Source organism: Sceloporus occidentalis, unplaced genomic scaffold (genome assembly GCF_023333645.1).
Source record: "Sceloporus occidentalis isolate IW3139 unplaced genomic scaffold, rSceOcc1.0.p SCAF_3, whole genome shotgun sequence".
Lineage (NCBI taxonomy): Eukaryota > Metazoa > Chordata > Lepidosauria > Squamata > Phrynosomatidae > Sceloporus > Sceloporus occidentalis.
Window position 1 is genome coordinate 110693571 of NW_028316983.1, and position 22281 is coordinate 110715851.

General features: G+C 39.5%; 1 protein-coding gene across 2 annotated transcripts in view; it reads left to right on the forward strand.

The window, feature by feature from the left end:
- Positions 1-22281, forward strand: part of BRINP3 (BMP/retinoic acid inducible neural specific 3) — a 308838-nt gene that overhangs the window by 159885 nt on the left and 126672 nt on the right. For both annotated transcript variants that reach the window (XM_089515811.1, XM_089515810.1), the window contains exons 3-4: positions 6869-7059; positions 18233-18423. In XM_089515811.1, coding sequence (XP_089371937.1) covers positions 6869-7059; positions 18233-18423 — 382 coding nt within the window. The remainder of the gene's footprint in view (positions 1-6868; positions 7060-18232; positions 18424-22281) is intronic.

A 22281-nucleotide genomic window follows, 5' to 3' on the forward strand; every position in this document is an offset into this window, starting at 1 on the left:
GAGCGTGCAGCAACCGCACGCTCTCTAGACCTAGTTCATATGGATGGCGCCATTTTGAAGGTGTGCCATCCATACACAGCGTGGGACGATGGCGTCATGTACACACCATCTCCACACTGACCGGCGTGTGTGTGATGTCACTGAGCCACTGGTGGGTGCTTGTGGCTCCCTATCTGCCGCACAGAAAGGAACTCTGAAACAGTGCTCCTTTTGGGTGCGCGCTTCATTCCCACGGCAACTAGATCCCATGGCTGCACCTGTGAGGGTGTCTGGGGGCATGCAGCCCCAAGGATATCCCTTTTCCAGGTTTTTGTAGCTCTATTTGCACCCTCCAAAGGCGAGATCGAGGCCATGGCATGAGGTTGCCACAACCACGATCCAGCCAGAAAAGGGGCAGCTACATGCTGACCCTTATGAGCTGTTTGTACAGCCCCATAGTCATGCTAAAAACAACAATGTTTGAATGACCCCTCAGACCCAGCCTGCTACAGAATGTGTGTGGAATGAAACAATGAGACAAGACAGACAGAGACATAAGCCATGAAGAAGGGAAGAACAAGATAAGAAAGCAAACAGAAAGAGAAGGGAAGAGAAAAAAGGCAAAGTGATAGCAGTAGAGACCAAACAGCATGTGTGTGAGAGAAAGAGGGGAGGGTTTTACTCTTACCTCAGGTCAGGAACCCAGCTTCCAGACTGGTGCCTTGAGTTAATCAATCACACCCCTTGGACAGCCAGCTCCTGCACTCTATGGCTGGTGGCCTATCAGTTCACCAAGGAATAAAGAATGATCAAGTATCTGCTGGTTTTAAATTAAATTAAATCAGAAGAGATTGATTAAATTGAAACAAAAATCAATGCAGTGGTTATTTTCAGCAAGCAAAAGATTTTATTTGGAATAATGAAATAATACAAATAAGACATATTTTATGTTATGCATTTGAACTTAATTATATTTTTTTAAAAGTGCTGCTCTTTAGTACTTCCAAAACCTAGAATGTGTTCCTACCTCCACACAGTTGTCTACCCTTGCCTTGAAGTATAATCTAAATCCTAGGGAGCCAGCAACCTGTGTTATAAACCTAGCTCTGTACTTTCCACCCCAACATCATGCCACACAATGTGATATCTCTCCTGCACTGCTTCTCCTGGTGAGCACAGGATGCAGCCATACTCATAGAACACAACCATTCTCTGAGGATGTGCATAAATTTTCTGTCTATCTTTCCCTGGAAAATAGCACTGTTTGATATTACATTTATATTTGTGTGTGGTATTGGTGTAGCCAAGGGTCCGTTTAGGGGAATTTTATTATTATTGTTATTAGCTCAAATATTGCAAGAGGAGGGCCTGCTACGACGGCCCTTGCAGAATCGTCTCCCGTTGTGTATACGGAGTAGACCAGGGGATTCCAATAAATGGAGCTGAGACAGACTTCTAGAATTAATAACCAATTTATAATGGGGGAAAACACATACGATTCACTAGCATACACACACACATACAAGGCTCAGGAAAAGCATAGGTTAGCATGGAATGGGATTTTAGGCATCACTGGGGTGATACGTACCAGAATGTAAACTCCCTCCAGGAATCCAAATGGAATATGACGAGGATGGCATGAGACTCAGCCATGGAATGACTGGCCAGGAGTCAGGAGCCAGGAGCCAGGTCAAGGTTCAACGGGACAGAGCTTACCCCTGAAATCCAGACTGGCCCAGTGAACAGGCAAATCTGATGATATTTATAGGCAAAATCTTGCTTCTGGCAAAGGTGCTTGATGGTGAGAAAAAAGGTGTTTAATTACTTTCTTTTCACCTGGATGTCCCTGTCTGATTGTCTTAGTGGTCTTACGCTGCTCGGACAACAGACCCTGGGAGGGGGCAAGAGCCTCAGGCAAGGCAAACATTTGCTCTTCCTGGTCATATGATAATCCTCTTATGCGACTCCCTAGATATGATAACATGGGTGCCCCTCAGGGGTGTGTGTACATGCCCTCATGCCTTGCTGGCAATGGTGGACAAGCTATTAGAGTTCATCTAGGGGTCATTAAGGGCTATCATTTATACCAAAATTTATATGGAGCAGCATGGGTAACATTGGGGAAATTCCAAACTTTTCTGAAATTTCCAGAGGTGCCACCACTGAAAGGACTCTATACACTTGGCAACTTACCTTCACAGAACAGGGTTTTGTTCTATATTTCTAGATAGAGCTCCCATTTTGTAACCTTGGCCAATATGAAATTATATATGAAAGAAGGCAATATCTAAGGGGCTTTGATTTAGGGTAGGAGGGTCTCAAAATTGACTCTACAGTTCTGTACAGAAGCAAAAAAATGTATGGTTGCTGTGCCTTTTCTTGTGAAGGTTGGAGATGTTTCATGCATATAAGTGGTGGCAATCATGGAGCCATTTAGATGTTGAAGGGAAAATCTCCCCTCTGCTTTTCTTCTTCTGGAAGGTAAAGACCTTTTTACATGAACTGGCATTTGGCTATTAAGTGGCAGTGCAGAATGGAGGGGGGGGGGATTTTTTGGTGAGGTTTGTGTGCTGTGTTTTTATTCTCATGCTTATGCTTTATTTTAAACTGTTTTGAATTAGTGATGCATTGGTAGGGTAGCTGAATATTAGGGTAGCTGGAATATTGATTTAATCTCTGTTATATACCAATTTAGGTCCTATGTCAAGAGAAAGGCTGGATATTAATTCACTAACTAAATGAATCAGCATTGGTTTTTAGTGGTTAGGACTTCATGAGGCTTCCCTCCACCCTGGTGCATAAGAAGCATCCCTTTGTATGGTTTTAAATGGGGAAAAAGGACCAATTTGATCAGTTTCTGTGGTCAGTTCCATGTCTTCTAAGACAAAAGCTGTTATGTTAACCCAGCATAGTAACTACAAACTAGGCTCTGCATTTCCTTTGAAACAAATGCAATAACCGTTGGCATGTCTCATCAACGTCAGGATTCCACAGATGTTTTGCAACAAGAATGCTCCTTTCATTAGATTTTGAGGACAATGTGTCCTTTTCTTAATAACTCTTAGCTGCATCTTAATTGGTAATTAAATGAATAAAAGATGTGCTTATTACTAGTTAATTGACTTGTTTGCTTTCACTGCAACTACTGATATATTTGGGAGTAGCAAATAGGAACTGTCATTCTTTGTGTTTCATACAGTCTCTGGAATCATTTATCTTCAATGGTAATCAAAAGCTGCCTCCTTTTAAGAGTCTAGTTTGAAAGCATTATTATCATGTAAAATGAGGAAAATAAAATAAAGAGTGATTTTACACGCCTGCTTTGAGGCGTTATTTACTCTCTGCTCACATCTTACTATACTATACCATAGAAAGGAGGATCCCATACATCATGGTTTCTTTATTCATATTTATACTCTGTCCTTCCATAATAAAAATAAAATGTACAGTAGATAGTAGTAATAGTGGCAGTGGTAATAATGGTGTTAGTAATACATGGTGATGATTATATTTATTTAATTGTATCCATTTTCCCAAAAAGTATGACTGAAAACAGATTACAATTTAAAAGAACAATTAAAAACACAGAAAAAGTGAACATTAAAATAGAATTAAGCTATTCACAGTATTAAAACACAGTATCAAGTTAAAAGAATAAAATACAATTTAAAAAGATTAAAAGGTATTAGAAACAATTCTGTTTAAAATAATATAGCAACCCTTTGCCTGATCTTTAAAAACTTTCTGTTTTAAATGCCTGTTAGATTTTTTAAAACTAATAATAATAAAAAGATTTTAGTCTGCTCATAGAAGGACAAGAAGGGGACCATTTTGACCTCCTTAGGAAGGCTCTCTCTCTCATGTCCCCACCAACAGTGCTCAGGATGGTGATTAGACTGAGTAAAGGGCCTCTCCTGATGATCTCAAAGCCTGAGCAGGCTGATAGAGACACAGTCTGCCACACAGCTTGGACCTGTTCCATATAGGAATTTATAGGACATAGCCAGCACTTTGAATTGTACTCAGAAACAAACTGGTAGTCGGTGGAGCTGTTAACAGAGCATAGTATGAATATATATTTATGCAAGGTTTTTTTTAAAACTATACTGAGGATTATTACAAAGCATTTGAGAACATGGAAAAGGGACTAATTTATCCCACAGAGTGTTTTTTTAAGGGTTGGTAGTTTTCTGATTATTATAATAATCAATTCAGAGAAATAGAAGACAACAACAATAAAGGGAGAACAAGAAACCTCTTCCACAAGTTCCATGAACTCAGTGAGAAATTCAAACCAAGGGTGGGGATGCTCTGCTTTCAAAAGAAGAACATACAACACAAGCAAGAAAAATGAAATAAAAAAGAGAATGGACACAATACATAAAGAGTTATATGAAAGAGATGAAAAAAAAAGAATGACACGTCAAATAAGAATCCTACAAAGATGAACCCCAAGTTCTAGAAGACGAAGTGGAAGCTGCACTCATTCCGCTGCCCTAATGCCAGCCCAAATTGGAGCAGAAAAGATCCACTCTTAATTTGGGCCAGTAATGGGCTGCCTTCTTTGACAGTCCCAGGGGCAGCTTCCGGGCACTCCAGGGGTATGTAGCATGTAAATGTAAATGCCACATCCCCAGAGCAGCTAGAAACCACCCATGTCTGGTCAGCCAGGGTGGCTTTCAGGCACTTTGGGGGCATGTGGTGTCTTTTCAGCTTTTCAGGTCAGTCTGTTCCAACACTCAGTCTATCTTTTACACTAACCTTGTCCACTGAAGCACCGCATGATGCATCAGTTACCAGACTGTACAGTTTCAGATACACATGTAGGCTGAGAATATTTGGATACTCTCTGATAATCTGAACACTCATTTAAATGTTTCTGATTAATAAGAGGGCTGAGGGAGAGCAATGTAAATGTCATTAAAGAAAACCCTTAAGAATTATTTGTTTATGTTTGGTAAAAAAAAATATATCCAGGGGCATAATCATGGTAGCAAGTTACAGCAAAAATTGTATCTGAGACTAGAAAAATTATTATGTCACAAGGTCATGTAAAGTCCATTCCATCAGATTTATGTTATCTTTTACTGAGTTCTCAGGAGATGTAAATTTATGAAAAAATAGCACAATGTTTATTCACAGTACTGGTTGAGGCTCCCTTGTCCAAAATGCTTGGGACCAGAAGTGCCTTGGATTTTGGATTTTTTAAGATTTTGTAATAGCTATATTTGCATATATGTACATAATGAGATATCTTGGATATGGGACCCAAGTCTAAACACAACATTCATTTATGTTTCATATTTGCTTTATACACATGGCTTGGTGGTAAATTTATACAATACTATTAATCATATTGTGCATGAAACAAAGTTTGTGTCCATGGAACCATTAGAAAGCAAAGGTGTCACTAACAGAGCCACCCATGAAAAAGTTTTGGGGTTTTGACTATTTTGGAATTCTGGACAAGGGAGACTCAACCTGTAGTAATATTTGGTGATAATGTAATGTTTGTAGCATTTTTAAATTCTTTAAAATTTGCATGTTGTAGAACAATGATAATATTATTTGTACATGTTCAGTGACACCATTTGCGACCAAAATTTAAAGGGAACAACACATATGACCAGGCAGAAAACCCAATAGCAAGGGGACAACCCTAGTTATTGGGTTTATTACCTGGTCATATGTGTTGTTCCCTTCAAACTATGAAGTGTATTGAGATGGTCTCAGTATTGCACTCTCAAAATGAATATGCAATAACATAATAGTGAAAGCAATGAAATAAGTGAAAGCTTCTACAAAGATCTCTAAAAATTGTTGAAATAGCCAAGAGAAACCAGATGTTAGTTCAAGTTTCATAACATGTCAAGTTCAAATGTTCTCCATTGGGCATGAGAGCTTTAATTTTCTACTTTAACATCACAAAACAAACACGTAAGTCATGTCAATGATTGACTGTTATTCCTTGATAGTGTTTGTGTGTATGTAGCCAGGTGGATGAAGACATTAGGAAGGTTGATAGGGCAAGGCAGGAAGCTGGGGGGTTGGAGGACCCAGGAGACCTTTGGGAGGAAGAAACCCCACCCTGAGGGAGGGGGTTAAAAACTGAGGGACAGGTGGGCAAGAGGAGGGGCTGGGTACGCGAAAGACTAGAGCGTGCAGAGGCAGTCGCGGAAGGGAGAGGTGGAGTGTTAAGGAGCCAAGGATGAGAAGGCTGCCCAGTGACTTTGCAAGGGCGGCACTCTTTGCTGAGGGCTGGGCCCCGAACTGATACAGCATTGCCAGACCCCAAGGTGGAGGGAGATTTTAGGTATCTCAATGAAGGGGACTGGAGACGCCAGAGCTCAGGACCCTTGTCAGGTGAGTGGTAGGACCCCAAGGGAGAACAGTAGGAGCAAAGGTGGGGGCCAGTGTTGAAAGAAAAGGCCGACACTGAGCCCTAGGAAAAGTGCTGTGGAGGTGGACACATGGAAACAATGAACCCGGAAGCATGAGAGCGAAGGACTGTGAGGGGAGGGCGGTGGTGAGGTAACCATGCCTGAAACTCGTGCTGTTTGTGTTATACAAGTTGTTGAGTTTATTCAAGTAAAGTTTGTAGCATCTCATTCAGCATTGGCGTCTCCTTGTCCAGGCAGTCGGGGCTAAGAGGCACCACGTGTGAGCCAAGATGTCCCAGGGAGCGAACGTCCTGCCCACAGTGTATTTGCAATATAAAATTATCATCTTGGAAATGACAGCCACAATTTCCAGAAGGAGACTATTTATAATAGCTACCACCACCACCACCACCACCAACACACACAGTGGGCAATAAAATAGTGTATAAATGCTAATTTTTGACTAATTTGTTTTAAAAAAATATTTATTTCTTTTATTTGCCTTCCAGGGAATTTGGTCGTTGGAAAGTAAACAACTTAGCTGTTGAGAGAAAGAACTTCCTTGGCTCCCCACTGCCTCTCGCCCCTGAATTTTTCCGAAACATAAGACTACTAGGACGCAGACCGACTCTTCAGCAGATCACAGAAAATCTTATCAAGAAATATGGGACACACTTCCTGCTGTCAGCTACCCTGGGAGGTAAGGTCTTACATTACCATTTAATAAGTATTTCAGCTCCACTATGTGAACTTGACAGGAGGAACAAATTTGTGTAACGGGAGAGAAATAACTGTCTTTGTGACAGAGGAGAACATTTCCCCATCTTTCCCTATTTGTGTGGTTATCCCTATGTTCTCTCTTTAAATTTGAAAGAGAAAGTTTCTCATCTATGGAACAGATTTTATATGTTTTCAAACCAAAGGCAAATCAAATGAAAGACAAAATAAGTTTTCTAGACGTCTATTCTGCACTTGTTCACTTGAAAATAAGTCATGTCAAACTTAGTGGTGCAAATTGCATGGATTGTACTAAGTTGTAAGTTTCCTTAGTTTATATGCTCACCAGAGTCTCTTGTTCTTCTACATAAATGTTATAAGGAAGAATGGAAGGGGTAGAAGTAATTTGGGAGAGAGAAAGTGCAATATGTGTGAAATAAATGTACAAAATTTTAAATCATTATTCAACAGGCAGCAACCTTTCAAATTATTCATTGCCTGTGCAATAATCAAAAGAAGTTTTTTTCAGTCCCTAGATCCAAGTTGTCACCATACCAGAATAGCTCCCTGCACCCTCTATCCCAAATTACTCCTTCTTTTTCATTATTATTATTAGTTACATTTTTATTTCATGTTTTTGCTATGATTGCTTAAGGCAGAGGATCAGTTAAAGCACTTTCAGTGCAAAAGAGGAAGCAGAAACCCAAACACCTTGTATTTTTCCAGGGAGCCCCTCCAAATGGTGTGATCAGATTTCCCTCAGTTACACAAGGATCCACATCACTGGACAATGTGCAGCAGAAAGTCTGAAATACTTTCATTCCTAAGCACTGTTGTTGTGATGTGACTAGGGATTGATTAGCATTTCATTGGGTTCAATTTTTTTTTTTAAAAAAATAAGTATTCACAAATTTCTTCATACATTTGATAGAATAAAATTATAAACTCTCAGCAAAAACAATAATCTAGGAGAAAGTAAAAGCGACATTCTTCCTCTTCTTGACAGTGAATTTTGAATACTTGTATCTTAAAAGTCTGGGCTTGAATCCATTATGTGCATTATGTAGATGCACACCCATGTTTGAATTGAAATTCAAATATCTGCCTCACTGAATGGACTTGATGAATCTTTTGATAAATATAAGAATGAACAAATTACCCTTGACTCACTAGTTGTCATGTGTCTATGTGCCATTTTTACCTGTTATATTTTGGCAGCTCCATCTATTACATAGGGTTTTCTTAGGCCTGTTACAGACGGGCGTAATAGTACGGACTGGGTCCGTACTACGGTTAGAAAGGGGTGTCCTTTCCGGACACCCCTAACCCTAGTACGGATCAAGTCCATACAAAATGGTGGCGCCCGTTCCACACGGGGGCCGCCATTGCTACATCACCACCACGCCGCCTCCAAATGAGGTGACACGGTTGTGACGTACTGGTGTCGCACAAGGGCGCATAGAGCTCCCTTTTCGCAGCACCAGAAGGAGCTCCAAAATGGAGCTCCTTTCGGGATTTGTGTCGCTGGCGCAGCCTTTAGACAGCTGCACCAGCGACGCAAGGCAGAAAGGGACCAAGCGGCCCCTTTCTGCTTGTCCCCGCCACCGTTGGGTGTCCTTGGGGCATGAAGCCCCAAGGACACCCCTTTCCAGGCCGCGGGGAAGTGGCCTGGAAAGCGGCAGATCGGGACCCCAGAGGCTGCCATTCTGGCAGCTGAGGCCCTGATCCGGCGGGGAAAGGAGCGCCTACAGGCCGCCCCAAAGGGGCGGTCTGTAACGTGCCTTAGACAAGTAATACTCAGAGGTGGTTTTCCAGGTCCTCCCCCTGAAATAAAGCCTAAAGCACCTGGTATATGTTGGTGATCTCCCACCTAAGTATCAACCAGGGTTGACCAAGACACTACAGAAACTGATGCCTTTGGGTATTAAGTCATTTTTCACTAGTAGTCATAATTACTAAAACTGGATCCAAGCCAAAGGCTAATACAGATGGCTCCTTGAGAACTGTTGAAGAGACTGTAAAGTGATAAATATTTTGCCTCATCTCATTTCAGTAGACTTCAATAATGAAACTTAATGAGGCTAGATTTTTTTAAAGGGTTTATTTATTTATTTATTTATTTACATACATACTCAACACATAGATATGGATATGTACTCACATGCTTGCATGATTTTAAAAGGAATTCATCAATTAATTCATCCTAATCAATGAGTATTGGCTTTTCAGCTAAGCTCTTTGCAAGTAAAATCACTCACACCCACAGTGACATGGATGCTCCTTTCTTTGCAGAAATGCCAGTTAATGCACCAATGTATCTAGAGCACTATCTAGTCATAGACTTTTGGGTGTTTAGGCCCTATTGAGCAAAGTGCTTCGAGGAGTTTGTCCAAGCACCTGTTTGCTCAAATTGTGCCCTTCTTGGTTCATAACACTGTTTGTATTGATTGGTTACAATGATAAAGTAAATAACTCCTTCGAAGAGGAAGGAGCCTCAACTGTCTTAAAGGAGGAAGTCATGAGGCTATTCCTAAAGGAGGCTTCTCTGGTTTAACTGACAGATAGTCGTAGGGGCAAAGTGTCTGAGTGAATGATTGCCATGATATGCCACCCTCTCATGGATGACACTGATTAATTAGATCAATTCCAATCTAGTTTCTCATCACTGGCATTAAATGTCTTTTGTTGCCTTGATAGATTGTTGTGCCAGAAGAAGGATGAGGGACTGCAGCTCTCCTATTCCCCTGGTCCTCTCACTGACTTTCAGTGCCATCAGTCACGGTGGGGACTGGAGGAACTGTGTTTCACTGTTCCACTCTTGCCAGGATGGCCACTTCCAGGAGGAAGTGCTGGAGGACTATGGTGTTGCAAGGATTGTATTTCTTTAACACTAGCTGCTATGAGATCACCCACTAGCTGAGACTAGGTATCATCAGCATGTTTGTGATACTCAGCAGGTCTACTCCTTCCTGCCTTCCCTCTTTCCTTCCTTCCTTGCTTTCCTCCTCCTCCTCCTTTTCTTCTGTTTTGGTCAAATTCAGCTGTAGAAGTGCTTAACAAGCATTTGAAATCAGTTATTGGATGGGTCAATAAACTGAAGCTCATCCCAGATGAGATAAAAACATGGTGCATGGTTCATGGGAGCGGGGCTTTAACTCAGTTTACAGCAGGGATGGGTAACCATCAGAAGTTTGGGAGCTACATCAATCTCAGTAGGACTCCAAAGCACCACACTCTCTATTTTTTTCCTGCAGTTCCTACAATGCCAATTTGTTTGTGTGGTTGTGGGGTTCCTAGAAAATATGGTTTGAAATGATCCATAATAATTGGTGGTGACAACATTTTTGTACTTGTCTCACATTTTTAGAACCGGATACAAACATAAAATGGCTGAACAATAATTTCCTGTTGGGAAAAAAACCTTGTCCAGGCCTCCCCATATATAAAAATCTGTTTAAAATGCTTGGCCTTTTTGAAGATATAAAAATGTAATTCCTGCCCAAATTGTGGGGGTGGGATTTAGAAACATGAAGAACCTTGCAATGGATCACAAAAATACCCTGCCTGACTGCATACAACCTTTTTACTCCCCTCTCCTCTAAAGAACCAAGTTCATAGCTTAAGGGCATCAGTTCTGCCCTTCATATTGGAGGCCCAAATGCATCTCTGGAAGATAGCACCACATGTAAGTTGTGGTATTTTAATTATGGAACACTTTCCCCTTGAAGGTTTGATGTGTACTGATTCTGATATCCAACTTATTTCTTCAAAAACAGTTCTTTAAAAATTATTTGTTTGTGTAGACCCTTGCTTTAGCTGAAAGTGGATTTTACAAGGAAGGACTACGATCCCCATTCTGTTCTACTACTAAGATCTCCAGGTTCAGCCAAAAGTCTTTATTCTGCATTAAATTGTAGTTTATGGACTGCAAGGCTATCATTTTTGTCCCCACGACCACACAAACAAAGCTGATATTTTGTCCCTTTCTTTTCTTTTCTGGAGGATTCTTATAATTAAAATTGTCCAACATACAATAAAAGGTAGATACAAATAATTCTGGGTATAATGTCCAGCTAACAAGCCTCCTTGTCTACTTTGAAATCAAGATTTCTTCCAGAGACTGGCAACAGGGAGATAAAAATATTCAAGAGAGTTCAGATATAGCTATAGCCACATGGCTCCCATTAGTATTAATGGAAATAGCATACCTAAATTCTTACATGCTGTTCTGAAAAGTGATGCCAATGTGTGCAACACTGGTAAATGAACTGGAGGAGGGGATTGAACATACCATCTCTTTGATAACAGGCTGAGTGGGCAAGGAAACAATCCAGTGGAGAGATCTAGAGATGGAGGAGTAGGAATTATGCAGCAGGAAAGCTAATTAGTGCTCAGAATTGCCCACCTAGGCAACCTCGAAAAAGTGACAATTGAGCAAAACTGTTTTATCCCTTGGTGGGTGATTATATTAAAGATAATTCCTGTGATTGTGTAGCCTTCCCGCCGGACAATCTTGTCAAACACCTTTGATTCATGTAAAGAATGGCTTTCTTTAATTCATTTTCTGCAAGTGAAGATTAAGAAAATGACAGTCCCTTCTGTCTCCATAGCATCTCATAGCAGCGCTGGCTTTGTTAAAGGTTTTTTCTAGACATAGGTTCTTTCATCATTTAAGACAAAAAATATGTTAAGCCCCCCCCCCCCCAACATGTCTTATTTCCTCGTTTTTAAAAGAAAGTAGGAGTGTGACATAGTCATTTGAGCATCAGGCTATGATTCTGGAGACCAAGGTTTGATTCCTGTTTGACCATGAAATCCACTGGATGACCTTGGGCAAGTCACATTCACTCAGCTTCAGGGGAAGGCAATGGCAAACCTTCTCTGAACAAATTTCGCCAAGAAAACACCATGATAGGTTTGCCTCAGGGTTGCCATGAGTTAGAATGACTTGAAGGCATACAACACACACAGGAAAGCAGTAAGTAGATCAAAATGTCATGAAGTGAAATGTGCTAGACACACTACACAGAAACACACACAATATATGTGAAGTTGAAGGCGGTCACGGCTGGCATCCATAGTTTTTTGTTGGCTTTTCGGGCTATGAGGCTATGTTTTAGAAGAGTTTATTCCAGACATTTCACCAGCAGCTGTCACTGGCATCTTCAGAGAATGCTGGCATGGAAGTTAGTGGGGTATCTATACTGTGTGACCTTTGGTTGAGAGGAAGTGATTTACATGTTAATCTGTGTATTGTTCTGTTGTTGAATGGCAAGGCCTATGAGGCATCCATTTACTAATTACCATTGTCTGCTGGGAAGCCCTCTCACCTTGAGTGATTTTCATTTGCACTTGCTTGGTCTTTGTTTCCTTTAAGGTAAACATTGTTTACATCTTTCCTGTTGAAGTTGTTTATGTGTGTGTGGATTTCAGTGGCTTCCCTGTGCATCCTGACCTAATAGATGTTCGCATGGTCCAGAATTTCAGTGTTTTCAAATATCATTTTATGGCTAGATGATTTATAAAGTGTGCTGCTACTGCTGGTTTTTCTGGTTGACCCACTCTGTTCCTTGATTCATGTTTGAACACTATGTTTGGTGGTCCCTATGTAGACTTGTCCACAGCTATATGGACAAGAAAACTCCTGCGGCTGTAGAGGGTCTCTCCTGTCCTTTGCTGAGTGCAGCATTTGATGGATTTTCTTGGTTGGCTTGTAGATCATTCAGAGGTTGTGTTTCCCCACTAGTTCCCCTATTCTGTCTGTGACTCTTTTGATGTATGGTAAAAATACCTTTCCTTTGTGCATATTTTTCCCTTCACTCCTATGAGTTTTTCTGGGTCTGACAGCTCTTCTGATGTCTGAGCTGGAATAACCATTAGCCTGTAGATCCCAGGTGCTTCAATTCACGATACTATAAATCAGGGATGGTCAACTACCCACCATAATGACACAAAAACTATTTTCCCATGAGAGCATTATCAAGTTTTAAATTATTATTACCATGTTTTAAATTATTTTCCCTGAGAACCCCAGCTTTTTTTTTTTAAATTATCTCATCATAGGATTTTTTAAATGTCCACCTTGATTCCAGGAGGAATTTTTCAGAGAGTCAACTTCTCTTGTGAATATTGAAAAGAAATTTCAGAATTCACATGGTTAGCCCTAAGGCTGCTGCATCTTATATGAGGGTCACATCTACTCTGGAAGCAATATTACAGAGAGCCATAATTTCACCCACAGCATTAAACATACATTTACTTGCTCTTCCTCCAATGTGATACATGTCATTTTATGCCAACAATGCCTCTTTACATGCTACATTGGACAAAGAGGACAATCTCTACACATGAGAATTAATGAATACAATTCTGATATTAGAAATGGCAAAAACAAGTTGCAGAACATTTCAGTATTCCTGTACAGACACATAAGGTATTTACACTGTGGTCCTTGAACAAGGAAATTAAAAAGGAAGACTAGCAAGAGAAACAGCAAAACTGAATAATACTCATAAATCAAAATCCATTAGCAGAAATATGAACAAAGACAATGTCTTCATGGCACACCATATATATATATATATATATATATATATATATATATATGAGAGCCATTTTTACTGCATATACATCAGACCCTTGGTATCCTCTGGGCTTTGGTTCCAGGACCCCCCATTGAAACCAAAATCTATGGGTGCTCAAATCCCATTAAATACAATAGCATAGTAAAATGGTGCCCCTTAAATAAAATGATGAAGTCAAGGTTTGCTTTTTGGAATTTATATTTTTTGGAATATTTTCAAACAATGGATGCATGAATCCATGAATTAAAAAAATCCATGGATATGGAGGACTGACCGTAAAACAAACAATCAAACAAAAAGTCTTCGAAATTTGAATCAAGCGAAGCTGATTTTTGGTAAGCACATTTATTACTTTCACAAATCAATGACCTCTATTTTGTCCCTTTGAAAATTTAGAACAAGAGTCATGATTTGCATCTTTCTAGGTCCTATTTCATCCTGTCCCTCTCCCATAACTGTATAAATATGCTTTATCTCTGAGGACTTAACACCTCTCAGTATTTCAAGACTAGACTAGGAGCCGATTGCGGCACAGATCATGAATTACTCATGCCAAAAATAAGAGTAAGACTCAAGAAGAAAACAAAACCAGTGATTGTAGAGAATAGGCAGATTGAGGCTAGGCTATCAACAGACAGTCAAGACAGCTGACTGAGAGGAGATGAAAATTCTGTTAATTACAGTTGAAAATGCAGATAAGGTCTTGCTGAGTCCAGAGAGGGACAGATTATTGAGGGTTCCATGGAGGAACTGGGATAAAGTCCAGAAGTGAGGGACTTGTAACCAATAAAGAACTCCATATGAGGAGGTTATTGTAGGGAGAGATCCTGTGGGATAGAATAGCCTAAGAGGCAGCATTATTAATTAGGCTTAAGGAAACTAAGCCAGAAGAAGGACTGTGTGAATGTCCTTGAGAACAGTAACATTGATACTCTGAGGAGAATGGTATAAGGAAACTGTCATTGTAACAAAGTTAAAACTAAGAAAGTAAACTTACCAAGTGAAACAAGTAACACAAGTGCACGAAACATCAGTTGCTTTATTGACCCATATACAAGTATCTTTTGTTTGGAGCATCTGTTTAATAAAGTTTTGATATTAATTAAGTAAAAGCTTGTCTGCAGCTTGAATATACATCCATGTTACCAATATAAAGCCTTTTGAAACAAAGCATTTTTAAAAGGGTCTGTGACAATTTGTTGGTGGTGGTGGTGGTTGGGGGGGGGGGGTTAAAAGGCCCAGGGTGCTGTCATCTAAAAAAATAATTAAAAAATAGTGGTTACCAGAAAAGTGTGTGTCACAGTGATTATACCAAAATATGATCTAAATAATATCTCAACAGAATTTACTGACAACATAAGAAACAGATTCGCACTCCTAAGCATAATAGACCAAGAACCAGAGGAACTATGGTCCGAAGCCAGGGACATAATAAAACAAGAATGCAGACAGACACTTTCAATAAATAAAAAAAGAGAAAAACAATTGATAACAGGGGGAAAAAACAAGCAATAAAGAAAAGACAAAGAAAAACAAAAGGGAGATAGGAACTATGAATTATGAATTCAACAGTACAATGGCTTGTGCAGAAAGATAAAGAAAATTACTACAATGACCGATGCAGAGAAATAGAGGACAACAACAACAAGGGAAGAACAAGAGATCTATTTTACAAGATCTGAGAAATAAAAGGAAAATTCAAGCCAAGGACTGGAATACTCTATGACAATAAAAATAAAATATTTCAAGACCAAGAAGGATTAAAAAGACGTTGGATGTAATACACACAAGAATTATACAAAAGAGATAACAAAATGAAGGACACGTGGAACAAAGAGCAATATGAAGATGAACCCCAAATTCTAAAAAGTGATGTTGAAACTGCAATAAGAGGAATAGTGAAAAACAAATCACCAGGAACAGATGATATTTCAATTGAACTGCTGCAATACACATTGAACAGAATTAACTGTAGTGCTAACCAACATATGTCAACAGATATGGAAAGCAACAGATTGGCCAACAGATTGGAAGCAATCAACATATATCCCCATCCACAAAAAGGGAGATGTAAGAGACTGCAGCAACTATAAGGACCATAGCACTGAGCTCCCATGCAAGCAAAATCCCGCTCAAACCTCTGCAACATAGACTCCAACCATACATGGAGAGAGAAATCCCAGAGGTTCAAGCGGGATTCAGGAAAGGAAGAGGCACTAGGGTCCACATTGAAAACATATGATAGCTAATGGGGTGCACAACGAAATTCCAAAGGAAAATCAGCATGTCCCTTATAGACTACAGCAAAGCCTTTGACTGCATAGATCATGAAAGGCTGGGGAACACCCTTAAAGACATGGAAGTGCCAATACATCTGACAGTCCTGATGTGGAATCTGTACTCAGGACAAGAGACTACTGTCAGAACAGAACACAGAGAAACAGAATGGTTCCTAATTGGCAAAGGGGTCAGACAAAGCTGTGTCCTTTCACCCTGTCTGTTCAACTTATGTGCAAAACATATTATACGAAAAATAGGCTTGGACACAGAAGAAGGTGGAGTGGAAGGGAAAACCTCAAAGACCTGGAGCACCTACTAAGGAAGATCAAAGAGGAAAGTGCAAAGCTAATGTTTAACACAAAGAAAACCAAAATAATGACCACCGAGGACCTTCACAAGTTCAACCTATACAATGAAGAAGTAGAAATAGTAAAAGAATTCCCATACCTGGGATCCAACATTGATAGAAATGGAGGCTGCAGTCAGGAAACTAGAAGAAGATTAAGAATAGGGAGTGTGGCTAAGAAAGAACTAGAAAAGATTCTAAAATTCAAAGATATACAACCCAGCACAAAAGTTAGAATCATACAAGCCATTGTATTCCCTATTACTATGTATGAATGTGAGAGCTGGACAGTTAAGAAAGAAGGTAGGAATAAAATTAATTCATTTGAGATATGGTGCTGAAGAAGAATGCTGAAGACAGCCAAAAGGAAAACAAATGGAGCAGATCAAGAGCAGATCAAGCCGGAAACCTCCCTTAAAGCCAAGATGATCAAACTGAGGCTGTCATACTTTGGACACATCGTGAGATGGAAGGACTCATTGGAAAAGACAATAATGATGGGAAAGGTGGAGGGGAATAGATCAAGACGAAGGCCACATGGATAATCTTCATAGTTTCATTTTGTCATGTATTTCTCTCCTTTCACCTCTCCAGTCTATATGGCAGCTAACAATGTGAAATGGGGTGATAAAACAATGAGTAAATCATAACACATATTTTATCATTACTGTGGCAGCTTTCATGTCAGTGAGGTGATGCATCTATTCTGGATTTTAGTCCGAACTTGAAAGGAACTATTAACTATTTCCAAAATAGACTCAGCCACCTGGACAGCTCCCTTAAAGATTTGACCCACCCCCAGACTGGATTCTCTTTTCTGTAATTTCCTGATTCGTCCAGATTCCTAATATGCAGCCTATCAAATTGTCCCTGTTAGTGTGTATGCTCGTGTGTTCATTCTTGCATATCTATGAGCAATTAAATCCAAAATAAGGAATGACCTGCATATTTTAAGATTAGTCAGGACATTAAAAAAAAATACTATTCAAAGGTCATTCTATAATCTGCTCATTGATGAATGTCTAGCTGAGACAAGGACACTTCTGGAGTAAAAACATTTGCCTAGAAAGCCTACTAATCCTATGAACCAATTATTGGATTATATGGGGATTTTTTCCCCTATGAACAGCAGAGAAAAAGGTACTTGCACACTCTTCATTTTTGCTCGGAGCAAGTGGGATTTTCTGCAAGCACTGTTTCTTACAGCTTGTAGGACTTGTTGTACAGTCATGGTGCTGAGTAATCTCTCCTCCTCCCTCTATTTTGCCACATACTGTGATTAATCTGTATTTTTTTAAAGTCCTTCAACACTCACAACCTTGAATAGTTCTTTTCCAAATCAGATCCATTTGTTAGCTATTCTTTATGTCATCTTCTAAGCCTATTTCATCTCTGTAGGCTGCAGATAGAGAACAGATTCACCTGTGTGATGTGTCAAGTGTGACAGAAGCAACTACCTCCAAATGTATATTAAAACTTCATTTGCAAGAATTATCCCTGCACAGCCACAGAAATACACACAGATTTTCCTCCATATTTTTTTACATTAACTAGGTCATCATTTTATAGTCTGCACTTTTCTATTAAAACCTGTTTGTGCTTGGTCACCATTTGGGTACACATGGCTGGGGAATCATGCAAATGCAAGTATGAATTGCTGAGATTGATATATTGACTGAAATATCTGATAGCTCTAGCCTGGTGATGTTTGTTTTGGCTGGTTGTGACTCTCCTGGGTCTTCAGTGGGCTTTTTTTTTTCATCCCTATTTCTTAGCATCATTTTAGGTGGAAATATCAGGAATTGAACCTGAGGCCTTCTAAATATAAAGCAGCTGTTCTCTCCTATCGCCTGTGAAAGAGCTCAACTGGATGCCTTTTGGTTGTAGCACATTGGAGAAATCATGTAAGCATTTTTCACTTATTGTCTGATTCTTTCCTTGCACAGGAGAAGAGTCGCTCACAATTTTTGTGGACAAGCGGAAGCTGAGTAAGAGATCAGAAACAAGCGATCCCAGCATTAACAGTACAACAGTGACTTTGGAAACACTGCATCAACTGGCAGCCTCTTACTTCATTGACAGAGACAGCACACTACGAAGACTGCATCATATTCAGATCGCTTCCACTGCCATAAAGGTATGGGAATGTTCTGCAAAAGCACACTATAAAGCTGTAAATTATTGGCTTAGTGCTTATATACAACTGTTTAAAATATGCAATCTTTGTTTTGTTCATTTCAAACCAAAATTGTGATACAAATCCACTTTACAGAGATAGATTTACTGAACAGGATCCCAAGAGCCTAATGTACACAATGAATTTGTTAAGACTTCTTGTTCTGACCACAAGGACTGTATGGAACCCTGGTGGTGCAGTGGTTAAATGTCAGTACTGCAGCCACTCACTCACAGACTCACAAATCCCAGCCAGGGTCTAAAGGTCAACTCAGCCTAGCATCCTTCTGAGGTTGCTAAAATGAGTACCCAGCTTGATGGGGACAATTACTTTACAGTTGTAAACCGTTTAGAGGCTGTTTAGTGTGGTATGAGGCAGTATATAAATAAAGCGGCTAGTGCTATTATTGTGCTCACTTGAGAGTTCCACAAATGTCTGTTATGGTATCCAGAGAACATGTGGAGCTTCAGCAGTCCCAGAGATCCCAAAGCATGGGTGAAAGCTATCTCCACCTTTCTTCAGAAAGATTTTGCACAGCAATATGCTCAAAGGCTACCAAGGGATCTCTAGACATGATCAGAGTTGTTCTATGGTGGTAAGTTTATCACTGAGATGTATCACATGAAGGCTCCCATGAGTGTTCACAATACTGGATGCTTCAGTACCAAAAGCATCTCCATCTAAATAGCATAGCATAGCATAGCATAGCATAGCATAGCATAGCATAGCATAGCATAGCATAGCATAGCAGTGGGAGGCGAAAACAAGACCCTTTCCCCTGAGTTCAGTATTTTGTACAGATAAATTAATTCCTATTGGGTTTGGGTTGTTGTTTTGTTTTTGTTTTTTGCTTGTTTGTTTGATATGGCAAAACATTTACTTAATTACAATTAAAGCATCAGTGTACCATCTGCGTGAGATGCATTTATCTATATTTTTGTTTAATTATGTCCGAGAAACTATCTGAGGCAAGACTGCCAATGTTAAATTGAAAACAGTGGCTTTTGTGCAAAATATCCTTTAGCTCTTCTTTTAGTATAGAGAAGAAAATAGCAATCATACAATCACAAATCTTTGCCATGGAACAGGATTTTTAAAGGTTAGTGTTGGGGCAAAACTGAAGAAGGAAGACTGCTTCAATCTAAATATTACTTCCAACTAGAATAGACCCATTGAAACAACAGAGCTTACATAAATGTTGACATGCCAAGTTCCCATTAATTTGATTGGCATATTCTAGATGAGGCTAACAGTTGGCTCTAAGCCTAAATCAACGTGTGTTCTATAATGACGAGATTATCTTGCACTTCATCTCATAACAATAAGGGTAACTTGGTTGGTTGGTTAGTTTTATGATAAGCAGGGCATCATCTCTTTGTCTGGGTTGCATTCATATTTTGTTACATATATAAAATGTAAATCTCAAATATTGATATAACAAATTGAGGTATAAGAACTAGAACTAGCAACCCCAATTGTTTTATTGATGAAGTCACTGAGCTTGGACTTTGAAACTAAGTTTTATGCTTATTGATAGAAAGTATTTAGTTAAGGCAATCTATTCCACCTTTGTGACATATCACATATTAAATAGAAGCAAACAGTTTTCCATTAAGTGTAAACTTAGTAGGGCAACTATAGGCAAACATGGCTCCACAATAATTTACCTGTCTGGTGCACTTTAAAGTGTTAAGTATATACTTTAAAGCACCCCAAAAATGGATCATGTAGGGCACTCAGATGCAGCTTTTCTTCTGATTCCTCCCATTGCCGCTATCCCTCACACTAGATTTCCCTCCAGCCTATATGTAGGAGAATAAATATGGATTCTGTAGTTGATAAACTAGCATTTTTCTTACCTGCTTTACTACATATTTAAAGGTGACAACCCTGACGTCTAAAAACAATGTTTCTCAAGCTTGAGGGTGTGTTTATAGAGAATAGGTGATTTCAGTTGCTTGATTATAACAGCAGAAGTTGCTTTGAAAGGCAGTCTTTCCTTTCCTTTCCTTTCTTTCTTTTTTTTTGTTGTTGTTGTTGTTGCTGTTTTCCAGTTAATGTTCCAGATCCCACATTACAACGACAGTATATTTATAAATCTAAAATATCAAATTTCTCACATTCTTGTGCTCCACAGCTATTATTATTGAGAAGTGTCATGTTTGAAGTGACATGAGGTGACAGGGAATTTCCTCCAGAAGTGGGTTTTTTTAATGATTTTGAAAGATTCAGTAATGATCATTTGAAGTCAAATGGTAAGCAAGCATGTGCAAACTGATCTCATGGTTAAAAACAAGTCAAATGACTGGATGTAGGCCATGTTTATTTATGCAAAGCTATTGGGGAAAGGAAATATTAATGAGCTATGTAGAATGATAATTGACAGGATAAAAACATAACAGACAGAACACTTTTAATACAACATGCAACTCAAAGCATTGTTGAAAAGGGAATGGATATGCAACTGTTCAGATTACAGGTACAATTCACAAACTTTGATTTGGGCATATTGTACAGATGACCTAAGTGCTCATCCCTCAGTTGTTCCAATCCTGGGAAGCTTTCCAAGGCTGAACTCTTAAATAGGCATGTTGCCAAGGCTTACAAGTATCTGGTGTTAAATTGATCTTGTTGGCAAGTAATACTCAATTGATATGCAAGGCAAAAACAAATCCCTTCTAAATTTCTTCTTGGGCTTACAAAATAATAAATTGCATAACTGTCTTGGTGGCCCAATTTTGCCAGATCATTTCAGGGACTTGCCTAGCCTTCGAGGGGCTTGAGCCCTACCTCCCCGCCCCCTATTCTAGAGGGCCATGGTGTGGATAAAATGGGTGGCGTGTGTGTGTGTGTGTGTGTGTGTGTGTGTGTGTGTGTGTGTAGGATAAGCATACCCTTTAAGCACTGTTTACTTCAAATTGCATCATCCCAAGACCACGTTGAAGTGAAAAAGGTGTGAGCTCAAATTGTGATTCTATGTATTTCAATGTGAGTCCTTGTGAAAGGAAGTGATAGTGGCGTCCAGAGGCTGAAAATACAAATAATTCAAGCATATTCTCAAGCATATTCACAAGCCACATGCTCTGTGCACACCCACCCTCATTCTGCCAAGACAAATAATTTCTGGTTCTCCCTGGTGGTGCAGTGATAAATTTTGACGTGCATCATTCCTCCTGTCATTTCCCATCACCATAGTCTGAAAAGTAGTAAAAAATTCAAGCAGCCATTTCGAGTTATATTAACAAATCAGTTCTAGCCGTTTTAATTTCCACCAGGAACAGGTCTTTTGGAAAGCCAATGGCTTTTAATTGCCCATGAAAAACTATTCAACTGCACAATACTATAAATAGCTCATACCTATTTATTTTTTCTGAGAAAAATCCATCCTCTGTCTTAGGTACTGTAAGGATTTCCACCATGAGGGAACAGGGAAATTTGTTGCTGGGGCGGGTGGGTGGGGGGAAATTATGTCATAATCTCTGCTAATGAGTAAATCTGGTACATCAAACCCACCAACACTGGCTCCACTCTATTTATCTATCTATCTATCTATCTATCTATCTATCTATCTAATTATGCTACCTTTCTCCCAAACTGGACTCAGGGCATCTTACCTTTTAATAATCTGTACAATCTTTGAATGGTAGCTTTTCAGAACTGGATTTAGGGCTCTCTCATACTGTACAATTACAATGCAATGTTTCCACATTAGCTGCCATAGCAGCATCCTATGGAACCCTTGGGTTCATAGTTTGGTTAGGCACTGGACCTCACTTTTTGGGCAACATTCTAAGGACATTTAAACATCAAATCCCTGGA